This window comes from Trichomycterus rosablanca, chromosome 14 (genome assembly GCF_030014385.1).
Source record: "Trichomycterus rosablanca isolate fTriRos1 chromosome 14, fTriRos1.hap1, whole genome shotgun sequence".
Lineage (NCBI taxonomy): Eukaryota > Metazoa > Chordata > Actinopteri > Siluriformes > Trichomycteridae > Trichomycterus > Trichomycterus rosablanca.
In genome coordinates, this window is record NC_086001.1 from 22,878,321 (window position 1) to 22,890,320 (window position 12,000).

General features: G+C 35.3%; 1 protein-coding gene and 1 pseudogene across 1 annotated transcript in view; one reads left to right on the forward strand and one right to left on the reverse strand.

The window, feature by feature from the left end:
• The window catches only part of LOC134327014 (zinc finger protein OZF-like), a gene marked incomplete at its 3' end in the record, with an annotated part of 48,788 nt that extends 39,822 nt beyond the window's left edge, over nt 1-8,966 (forward strand). The window contains exon 3 of the mRNA XM_063009103.1: nt 8,890-8,966. Within this exon, the coding sequence (XP_062865173.1) occupies nt 8,890-8,966 (77 nt within the window). The remainder of the gene's footprint in view (nt 1-8,889) is intronic.
• Nucleotides 1-12,000, reverse strand: part of LOC134326210 (zinc finger protein 850-like) — a 157,389-nt pseudogene that overhangs the window by 52,693 nt on the left and 92,696 nt on the right.

Sequence of the window (12,000 nt, forward strand, 5' to 3'; positions counted from 1 at the left end):
GGTACATGCCACTGGGTAATAACTACACCTCGGCTTCATGCACTTTGTAGACGCTCCCTTAAACTTCCTTAGCATTTCAACACAGATGAACCTCACATTTACAAAATAACAGAAAATAAAAATGTACAGAAAAAAAAACGTTTTAAACATATTTGATTGTAGTTTGTTCCTTGTTTACTGCAGAATCAGTTAATGCAGTTTCACTCATTTTTGGATGTTTATTAGCCGAGAACGAGCCGAAAGAAACTCGAATGTCAGGCGAATGTCCAAGACTTCCTGGTTTAGTTCGTGAGTGTTCTGTTCAAAACAAGTGTGTTTAAATCAAATCAACAATCTGAACTACATAAAGTAACAATACACAGTAATGTACAGAAGTGTGGAAATGTATAAACTCACCTGCGTTCATCAACTTCAATTATCAACAAAACTACAAACACAGACACGGAGGTGATTCATAGGTCGTGTTTTTGACAGATAGTATAGAAGTACGTGTCTGTTAGTTCTAACTTAAGTGCTTAATAAAGAAGTTGGTCGTTACTACCAACAATAACAAACTTATTTTTCTTCTTTCACAAAACAAAGAAATTTCAGGTGAAGGAACCTCGATCCCTGTGGAACACCTCACCTCTGAGGAACACCTCACCCCAGAGGACCAACAGTGTGGAGGTTTCCAGATGAAGCCTGTGAAGAAGGAAGAACCTGAAGATAAAGATGAACTCAGTAAGATATTTTTTATCTTGAGTAAAATAAGATTTGGATTGAATAGAATCAGAGGAACCTGGGATGAAGCATCATACAGTGAAAGCTTGTATTGTGCTCATGCAGATCAGTGTGAGCAGGAAATGATGAATGCAGGATGAATCACGTTACAGGACTTTAGCATCAGATCTCAGTTTAACAATTACTAACAGTATTTATTATTTATAATGTTATAAATGTATTTATTATTTATAATGTTATAAATGTATTTGATTACTTATAATGTTATAACTGTATTTTATTATTTATAATGTTATAAATGTATTTGATTATTTATAATGTTATAAATGTATTTGATTATTTATAATGTTATAAATGTATTTATTATTTATAATGTTATAACTGTATTTTATTATTTATAATGTTATAAATGTATTTTATTATTTATAATGTTATAAATGTATTTTACAGAGGAAAGAGTACTAAAATATTGTACTCAAGTAAAAGTACTATTACTTTGATAATTTTTTACTTAAGTACGAGTAAAGTTACTAGTCTAAAAATCTACTCAAGTAAAAAGTAATTCATTTAAAATGTACTCAGAGTAAACGTTACTTCGTTACTTTTTTGATTAGAAGTAGGGACATTATTTTCCAACAGTTGATAGATGAATGATACAGCAGATCACACACAGCTCACCAGCCATGCAGCAGATTACTGTCAGGGTCGCACTTATATAAAATATACCGGGTCTTACCCCGTCATAGGAACATGATCAAAATAAAAAAAACACCAACAGAATTTTACAATCACATTCATGCTGTCCTTTTTACTTCAATAAATACTCAAATAAATTAACATAATAAATCACAATATTTCATAATGCTATCGTTGCAAAATGAAAGCCAACCGTAAACAGCAGAACCGCGACCCAGATCAATCACAGCAGCAGAAAATCATAACCACTTATCTGCTTACCTGATCTATATCCGTGTGTTGTTCCATTAGGGATATAATCCACTTTATATAAGAGCATCTTGTATGTTTTTAGAATATATAAAACCAGACCCAACTGTTTTATTCACCTAACTAATGAAAACTATATTTATTCTCACGACTTTCCCGGTAAAAAGCCTAAATTGGGGATTCGTTCACTAAACTGTCAATTCCGCCCAGAATCTGAATTCTAAAGCTCTGATTGGTTCATACATTTGAATCTCTTCACCAAATGAACTGATTCATGGAGTTGTTTATGCACAACATCATAATGATACGGAGTGAGTCGTTTCTGACTCGTTAACTCAGTGATTCATTTCGCAGCCCGACTCTAAAGAATAGTTTCATAAATTCTCAGATGTCGAGTTTTTATTGTTTTCTTTGTTTTTTTTTTTTGTTTTTGTTTTTTTACTCAGTAACGGATGTTATTTAAAATGTAGCGAATTACAGTTCTTAATACAAAACATACTTAAATAAAAGTAAAATTACACGCTGTAAAATCTACTTAAAAAAGTACAAGTACACATAAAAACTACTTAATTACAGTAACACAAGTAAATGTAATTCGTTACTTTCCACCTCTGGTTATAAATGTATATTATTATTTATAATGTTATAAATGTATTTATTATTTATAATGTTATAAATGTATTTGATTATTCATAATGTTATAAATGTATTTTATTATTCATAATGTTATAAATGTATTTGATTATTTATAATGTAAAAATGTATTTGATTATTTATAATGTTAAAAATTTATTTATTATTTATAATCTTATAAATGTATTTATTATTTATAATGTTATAAATGTATTTATTATTTATAATGTTATAAATGTATTTGATTATTTATAATGTTAAAAATGTATTTGATTATTTATAATGTTATAAATGTATATTATTATTTATAATGTTATAAATGTATTAGATTATTTATAGGGTGTGTCGGAAAAGCTAGCTCTCTCTCTACATAGACGCTTTTACGTCATCCTGTGCGCGCTCCCGAAACCTAGATGCCTTAATATCCTCACTACTGAGGTATCTTAATATTTCAATGTTATTTTGGCTCAAGAACGAGTGAGCATCAGACGCTGCCTTGGTGATCAAGGCAATCCCAGAATTCATTGCGAGTCGGCTGCTCTACTCTCACAGAAAAATAAACATGGCTGACGGGATGGAGAAAGTTATTATCAAACGTAAATAAAATATTACTGATTTTTAACCTGTATAAACTTGTACCGAGTGTTTTTATTTGCAAGTTCGGGCTTGTCAGGAAATTTAACCATTATCGGTACATGAAGTGAGGTGTTATTTTAACGTTAGCGTGCTGTGCTACCTCAATCCATTGGTTTTAATGGCAAGATGCTAAATGCTAAACGCGAAACCCGAAACCCATCGGAATCGCTGTCTAAGTAGCGCGTTCGAATAACCTGCCTTATAAGTCATTGACTTATTAGAATCCTCACTACTGAGGCTGCTGCCTATGTAGACAGTAAGACAGCAAGGCAGCTCCCTAGGTTTTCGAACACACCCATAATGTTATAAATGTATATTATTATTTATAATGTTATAAATGTACAATAATCAAATGGTACGACCAGGATGGCGGCGCGAGCACATCGCGGGATTCTGCGTCTTTACCAGATTTCGCGATTTTGCAGTATTTTCCTGCTCATTTTGTGTCTGTTCATACAGAACAGCTTTACTCTAACATCCTACACCCGACAGGAACTTTTGGATATCGGTCAAAGTTACTCCGACAGTTTTATCACCAATCTTCGACTCATCCCTGAGATCTCCAAAACACCGGAGGCTACGCACTCTAACCGGCCGGGCGGAAGTGCTCGCAGGCAGCGTTGAGAACGTAAACAAAGGCGAGGGAAGTGCAAAGGGCTAAAAGATAAGCTGAAGCTAACACCGCATCGGCTTTCGTTACCCAGCATTTTCCTCGCTAATGTGCGGTCTTTGGTGAACAAAATGGACGAGATACGACTTCGCATCACCTGCAGTAAAAGACTTATGGACTGTAATGTCATGATTTTCACAGAAACATGGCTAAATGGCGGCGTACCCGACAATGCCATCAAGCTAGCCTGCACAACACACTCCGGGCAGATAAAACAGCAGATGACTCCGGTAAGACCAGAGGTGGTGGACTGTGCATTTATATCAACAAAGCTTGGTGCACGAACTTTGTCACTGTTGGGAAACACTGCTCGGCTAACATTGAATATCTCATGGTTAAGTGTAGACCTTTCTATCTGCCTAGGGAGTTTACTTCTACTATTATAACCGCAGCCTATATCCCCCCGGGTGCTAATGCCAAGCTTGCTATAAACTAACTTTATTCAGCCATCAGCAAACAACAGACTGCGCACCCAGAGGCTGCATTTATAGTTGCAGGTGATTTTAATCACTCAAACTTAAAGACAGCACTGCCAAAATTCCACCAGCATGTTTCCTGCAATACAAGAGGAAACAAAACTTTGGATCATGTTTATACAAACATTGCTGGAGCTTACACTGCGACCCCCCTCCCCCACCTGGGACAGTCAGACCATCTTTCTTTGTTTCTCATTCCTAAGTACTCTCCACTTATCCAACGTGTGAAGCCATCAACATCAACCATCAAGGTGTGGCCAGCGGGGACAGACGCTGTACTTCAGGACAGGTTCCAACACACGGACTGGAGTATGTTTGCTTCACAGGCTACTTGTGGCTCTCACACGGATATCGACACTTACACCTCCTCTGTGCTGGATTATATCAAAACCACCACTGACAGTGTTACCACACAGAAACAGATCACCACGTACCCAAATCAGAAGCCATGGATGAATAAGGAGGTGCGTCTTCTGCTGAAAGCCCGCAACATCGCCTTCAGAACAGGTGACGCACAGGCCTACAGCACATCCAGGGCGAACCTGAGGAGGGGCATCAAAAAGGTCAAGCACTGCTACAAGCTAAAGGTAGAGGAACACTTCAACTCCGACCCCCGACGCATGTGGCAGGGCATCCAGGTCATCAGCAACTACAAACCCAGCAACTCCACCCCGATGACTACAGATGTCTTCTTCCTGAACGAGCTAAATGACTTTTATGCTCGCTTTGATAGAGACAACAGGGAGACGGCTACTCAGACCCTCAGACTCTTTGCAGACCTCCAGCCCCTCTCACTCTCCTCCACAGACGTCTACACCGCACTGAGCCAGATCAACGCTCGCAAAGCTGCTGGTCCAGACGGCATTCCCGGGCGAGTGCTGAGAGCATGTGCGGAGCAGCTGACTGGAATTTTTACGGACATCTTCAACCTGTCCCTCGCCCAGTCAACTGTACCAACATGCTTCAAATCCACCTCCATCGTACCAGTGCCGAAACACTCCAGCCCGACGTGCCTGAATGACTACCGCCCTGTAGCACTCACACCCATTGTTATGAAGTGCTTCGAGCGACTGGTCCTGGCACACCTTAAGAACTGCCTCCCACCCACTCTGGACCCACATCAGTTTGCATACCGCAGCAATAGGTGTACAGAGGATGCAGTCTCCATGGCGCTGCACTCTGTGCTCACACATCTGAACAATAGCAACACATACGCACGAATGCTGTTTGTTGACTTCAGCTCAGCATTTAATACTGTAATCCCTTCTAGGTTAGTCACTAAACTTGGAGATCTGGGTATTAACACCTCCCTCTGTCACTGGATCAAGGACTTTCTGACCAACAGACCTCAGCGTGTTAGGTCAGGCCACACCTACTCCATCACCATCTCACTCAATACAGGGGTACCACAGGCCTGTGCATGGATCCAACTCCATCATTAAGTTTTCTGACGACACCACGGTGATTGGACTCATCAATAACAACGATGAGACAGCCTACAGGGAGGAGGTACAGCACCTGGCCACATGGTGCGAGGACAACAACCTGCTCCTTAACACCAACAAAACTAGAGAGCTCATTGTGGACTTCAGAAGGGAAGGAGGAGGCACGCCCGACCCCATTCACATAGATGGAATAGCTGTTGAACGTGTCTCCAGCAAGTTTTTGAGGACCCACATTTCGGAGGACCTGTCCTGGACCACCAACACCTCCAGCTTGGTCAAAAAGGCTAACCAGCGCCTCTTCTTCCTGAGGACACTCAGGAAACACCATATGTCTCCGGCCATCCTGGTGAACTTTTACCACTGTGCAATTGAAAGTATCCTGACTAGCTGTATCACAGTCTGGTATGGAAACTGCACTGTTGCGAACCGTTTAGATGCTAAACTGCATTTCGTTGCCTTGTACTTGTATATGTGTAATGACAAAGTTGAATCTAATCTAATTTGATCTAATGTTATAAATGTATTTGATTATTTATGATGTTATAAATGTATTTGATTATTTATAATGTTATAAATGTATTTGATTATTTATAATGTTATAAATGTATTTGATTATTTATAATGTTATAAAAGTATTTTTATTATTTATAATGTTATAAATGTATTTGATTATTTATAATGTTATAAAAGTATTTGATTATTTATAATGTTATAAATGTATTTGATTATTTATAATGTTATAAAAGTATTTGATTATTTATAATGTTATAAATGTATTTGATTATTTATAATGTTATAAAAGTATTTGATTATTTATAATGTTATAAATGTATTTGATTATTTATAATGTTATAAATGTATTTGATTATTTATAATGTTATAAAAGTATTTTTATTATTTATAATGTTATAAATGTATTTGATTATTTATAATGTTATAAAAGTATTTGATTATTTATAATGTTATAAATGTATTTGATTATTTTTGTTATAAATGTATTTGATTATTTATAATGTTATAAATGTATTTGATTATTTATAATGTTATAAATGTATTTAATTATTTATAATGTTATAAAGGTATTGGATTATTTATAATGTTATAAATGTATTTTTATTATTTATAATGCTATAAATGTATTTGATTATTTATAATGTTATAAATGTATTTGATTATTTATAATGTTATAAATGTATTTGATTATAATGGTATGAATGTATTTATTATTTATGATGTAATAAATGTATTTGATTATTTATAATGTTATAAATGTATTTGATTATTTATAATGTTATAAATATATTTTTATTATTTATAATGCTATAAATGTATTTGATTATTTATAATGTTATAAATGTATTTGATTATAATGTTATGAATGTATTTGATTATAATGTTATGAATGTATTTATTATTTATGATGTAATAAATGTATTTGATTATTTATAATGTTATAAATGTATTTGATTATTTATAATGTTATAAATGTATTTAATTATTTATAATGTTATAAATGTATTTGATTATTTATAACGTTTTAAATGTATTTGATTATTTATAACGTTATAAATGTATTTATTATTTATAATGTTATAAATGTATTTTTATTATTTATAATGTTATAAATGAATTTTTATTATTTATAATGTTATAAATGTATTTATTATTTATAATGTTATAAATGTATTTTATTATTTATAATGTTATAAATGTATTGGATTATTTATAATGTTATAAATGTATTTTTATTATTTATAATGTTATGAATGTATTTGACTATTTATAATGTTATAAATGTATTTGATTATTTATAATGTTATAAATGTATTTGATTATTTATAATGTTATAAATGTATTTGGTTATTTATAATGTTATAAATGTATTTATTATTTATGTTATAAATGTATTTGGTTATTTATAATGTTATAAATGTATTTATTATTTATGTTATAAATGTATTTGGTTATTTATAATGTTATAAATGTATTTATTATTTATGTTATAAATGTATTTGGTTATTTATAATGTTATAAATGTATTTATTATTTATGTTATAAATGTATTTGATTATTTATAATGTTATAAATGTATTTATTATTTATGTTATAAATGTATTTTGTTATTTATAATGTTATAAATGTATTTATTATTTATAATGTTATAAATGTATTTTGTTATTTATAATGTTATAAATGTATTTGGTTATTTATAATGTTATTAATGTATTTGAATATTTATAATGTTATAAATGTATTTGATTATTTATAATGTTATAAATGTTTTTGATTATTTATAATGTTATAAATGTTTTTGATTATTTATAATGTTATGAATGTATTTGATTATTTATAATGTTATAAATGTATTTGATTATTTATAATGTTATAAATGTATTTGATTATTTATAATGTTATAAATGTGTTTGATTATTTATTATGTTATAAATGTATTTGATTATTTATAATGTTATAAATGTATTTGATTATTTATAATGTATAAATGTATTTGATTATTTATAATGTTATAAATGTATTTGATTGTTTTCTGCTTCAGAACTGAACAAGGATTTCTGCTGCTCCTCGTGTCCACGTTCCTCTACAATCCAAAATCAGCTCCACAATCACATCAAGAGCTGCAACCATGATAAATATGAGACTCTGGTGAAGATTAAGACTGAACATGAGGATCTGACGCCCACCAGAAGCTCCAGTAATCAGCAAACGTCCTCTGGTACTGTCAGCATTAACACCTCTCTCAGTCCCACACAGGAAGAAGGAAACGTCTGCTCACAGTGTGGGAAGAGCTTCAGTACTCGGGGTGCTCTCAAAACCCACCAGCGCATTCACACTGGAGAGAAACCGTATCAGTGCTCCCAGTGTGGGAAGAGCTTTAGGTGTCTGAGCACTCTCAAAACACACCAGCGCATTCACACTGGAGCGAAACCGTATCAGTGCTCACAGTGTGGATATAGTTTTAATACAAAGACTGAGCTTAAAATACACCAGCGCATTCACAGTGGAGAGAAACCGTATCAGTGCTCACAGTGTGGAAATAGTTTTAATACAAAGAGTGAGCTTAAAATACACCAGCGCATTCACAGTGGAGAGAAACCATATCAGTGTTCACAGTGTGGGAAGAGCTTTAGGTGTCTGAGTACTCTCAGAACACACCAGCGCATTCACACTGGAGTTAAGCCATATCCGTGCTCACAGTGTGGGAAGAGTTTTAATCGACAGGGTATTCTCAAGGTACACCAGCGCATTCACACTGGAGAGAAACCACATCAGTGCTCCCAATGTGAAAAGAGTTTTAATAGAAAGAGTGAGCTCAAAATACACCAGCGCATTCACAGTGGACTAAAACCGTATCAGTGCTCACAGTGTGGAAAGAGTTTTAATCAACAGAGTGATCTGAAAAAACACCAGTGCATTCACACTGGAGAGAAACCATATCAGTGCTCACAGTGTGGAAAGGGTTTTAATACACAGAGTGATCTGAAAAAACACCAGCGCATTCACCCTGGAGAGAAACCGTATTAGTGCTCACAGTGTGGAAAGGGTTTTAATCAACAGAGTGCTCTCAAAACACACCAGCGCATTCACACTGGAGAGAAGCCGTATCAGTGCTCACAGTGTGGAAAGAGTTTTAATATACAGAGTAATCTCAAAAAACACCAGCGCATTCACATTTTACAGAAATTATGCTCACAGTGTTGGAGCTGCTTTGCTCATTTATCAGCACTTAGACACAAGTGTGACTCATCAGATTGTACCAAACAAGCTAAAATACAAAAATATAAAATATAGTGAGTGAGTGTTGGGGAGAAATGGTTAGCAATAAATTAATTATACTGTGTAATTAATAGGTCTTTAATTACACAGTAAACATTAATAAGTAAATAGTAATAATAAAGGTATAAATCCCGACGCGCTAATCAGATTAGTCATTTCCCGATTAATTTCTCTGCGAACCTTTCCGTTTTTATCAGTCAGTCAATTCGGGGAGAGTGGGGACGGTTGCAACATTATTAATCACAATATTAATAAAAAGGCTTGTTATAGCATTAATTACAACATTATGAATGGAATGTTATGGATTAATATAGAATACCTTTAACACACACACAGTTTAGTGAGCTAAAATAATTTGTGGTTCAAATTAATTGTAGTAATTAACCCCAAACATGATTGTTACTTAACCCTTTAAAGCCGGCCCATTCAAATTTCGAAACAATAATTTTGATGGCTTAAAGCCTTATATCTCCGCCGTCCAATCACTGATTGTAAATCTGAAAACTGCACCAGGTAGCTGACAACCCAGGCTAAAAGGCAATGTCACTGGTCAAGCGGTTTGTGTCGTGGCTGGTTTGCATATTTAATGAGAAGGCGGGGAATTTATTTTTTTCATTCGCCCCGCCCTCACACGGAGCGCAGCTGAGACGGTCGACTGGATAACAACACAGAAAGAGAAATTCTGTCAGTGAAATAAGGTAAGATTTATTTTAAAACTGTTTATTAGTGTTATTACTTTTCATTTCTACTCAGAAAACTTGGCTTTAATGGTAAAATTGTAATATTATTAGTGCTTTACGCTTTGGAAAAGCTGAGGTGATTCTGAAAGTTGCGTTCTAAGTTTAGTCAGTCAGCTGCACAACTCTCCTTTCTGAATCGATTGTAAGGTTTTTTATGTCCATCTAGATGGAAATAAATACGTGTGGAGAGTTTATCAGATACCTTTTTAGTCTCGTTTGTTTAGTAGTTTGTAAAGTATGCAGCAGTTTTACACAAATAAGGGAATAGCAGTGAGCTAAGCTAAACTACCGGAGCTGTGTGTTGCACCCTGCAGCCATGTGGTTTGAACAGGCTGCTCTCAAACTCCAAAGTTAGATTTTATGCATGTAATCTTGAAATCAGTTATAGCTTACTTGTTTTACTTCAATACTGTCTAAAGCCTGCTTAGAAATCACCTTAGCTTTGCTCATAATAGCATTACATTTTGCATTACATGCATTTAGCATGACTGGCTAAAGTAAGTTAGCTGAGGCAGAAAGCATAAAGGTGGATAACATGTCAGTCTGGGCAATTTATAACCTTTATTTCCATGGTATATTTTATCTGTGGTAATTTGTACTTATAACAGAGAAATATTATTTTATCTATAAAATATTTCTGTGAAATTTGCATCATTTTCTAAAAAATTGCTGCATTTATTTGAAAGAGACTAAAGTATGCTATGCTTGTTATGAGTAGCGGAGAGGGAGGACCCAAGACGCAGAGATAAGAAAAATTAAAGATTCTTTATTTTAATAAATGACAACAAAACAAGAAATAACATAAAACAATTCGGGAACCCCGAACGCTGCCGAAGACTCTGGCTCTGAAAAGAAAAGAGAAACAAAAACCGGAACCAACTTGTAATGGGAGCGAGCCACGAACCCTGGTCGCTGGCACGCCGTCCCAAGACCGTAGCGCCACGCTACGGCAAAGCTGCAGACAGAAACTGCGCCGGCACTAAAACGAAGCACCGCGCTCAGCCGAGCTCGGGGAAAAACCCACGAGGCAAAAACCAAAACAAAGAAAAAGGAACGGAGAAACAAAACGGCTAAACGGTGCTGTCACCAGCGCAGCTGGGAAGTGACCGTATACAAAAAAACTAGTTCGCAATAACGTAGCGAACTCCGGACGCGAACCCTGGTCGCTCCGGTGGAGGCGCGGCTCAGACGGGAAGCGCCAATGACGCTACAAAGATCCCCGAGCCGGAAAGCGCTATAAAGCACGGGGAAGCGAATCCCCGGCGTTAGCTTTAGCCGACAGCTAGACGGCAAAAGCCGGAGAGAAAGTCCCAGCGTTAGGACTGCACCCAATCGCACCAGCCACTTTTACGCAAACCCTCTCTAGTACCTCGGGCCTCCTGACCCTACTCCTCCAACCACCTACGGCGCCTGGAGGTACCCACTAATCTGAAGGAAAGAAAGCGGCTGGAGCAATGCAGCCAAACACCGGCATGAGAACAAAAGGTGCGACGCCGGCACACTGGCGACGCCCACTTATATAGTAAGCGCGCAGGTGCCGGTCGTTCGCCCTAATCAGCGGGCTTCCTATATGAAGCCACGCTGCTCTTTGTTCTGTAATGTCTGCGACGCCGAGGACAGGTGGTAAGTCCGTCAGACGCCGCAGACCCCCTAACAATGCTACCATATACTGTAGGTGCATATAGGTAGATAACATGTCAGTCTGGGCAATTCATTCAACTTTTTTTTTTACCATAATATATTTTTTTCTGTGGTAATTCTTACTTGTATCAGTGAAATATAGTTTTATCTATAAAATATTTCTGTCAGATTTTCAGATTTGCATAATTTTGTGTATTGCAAGAGATATTTGAAAGGGACTAAAATATGGTATCAAACTTTTTTTGAAAGCATACAGGTGCATAACATCTATATTTACAACATTTTTTAATATAACCATAGCA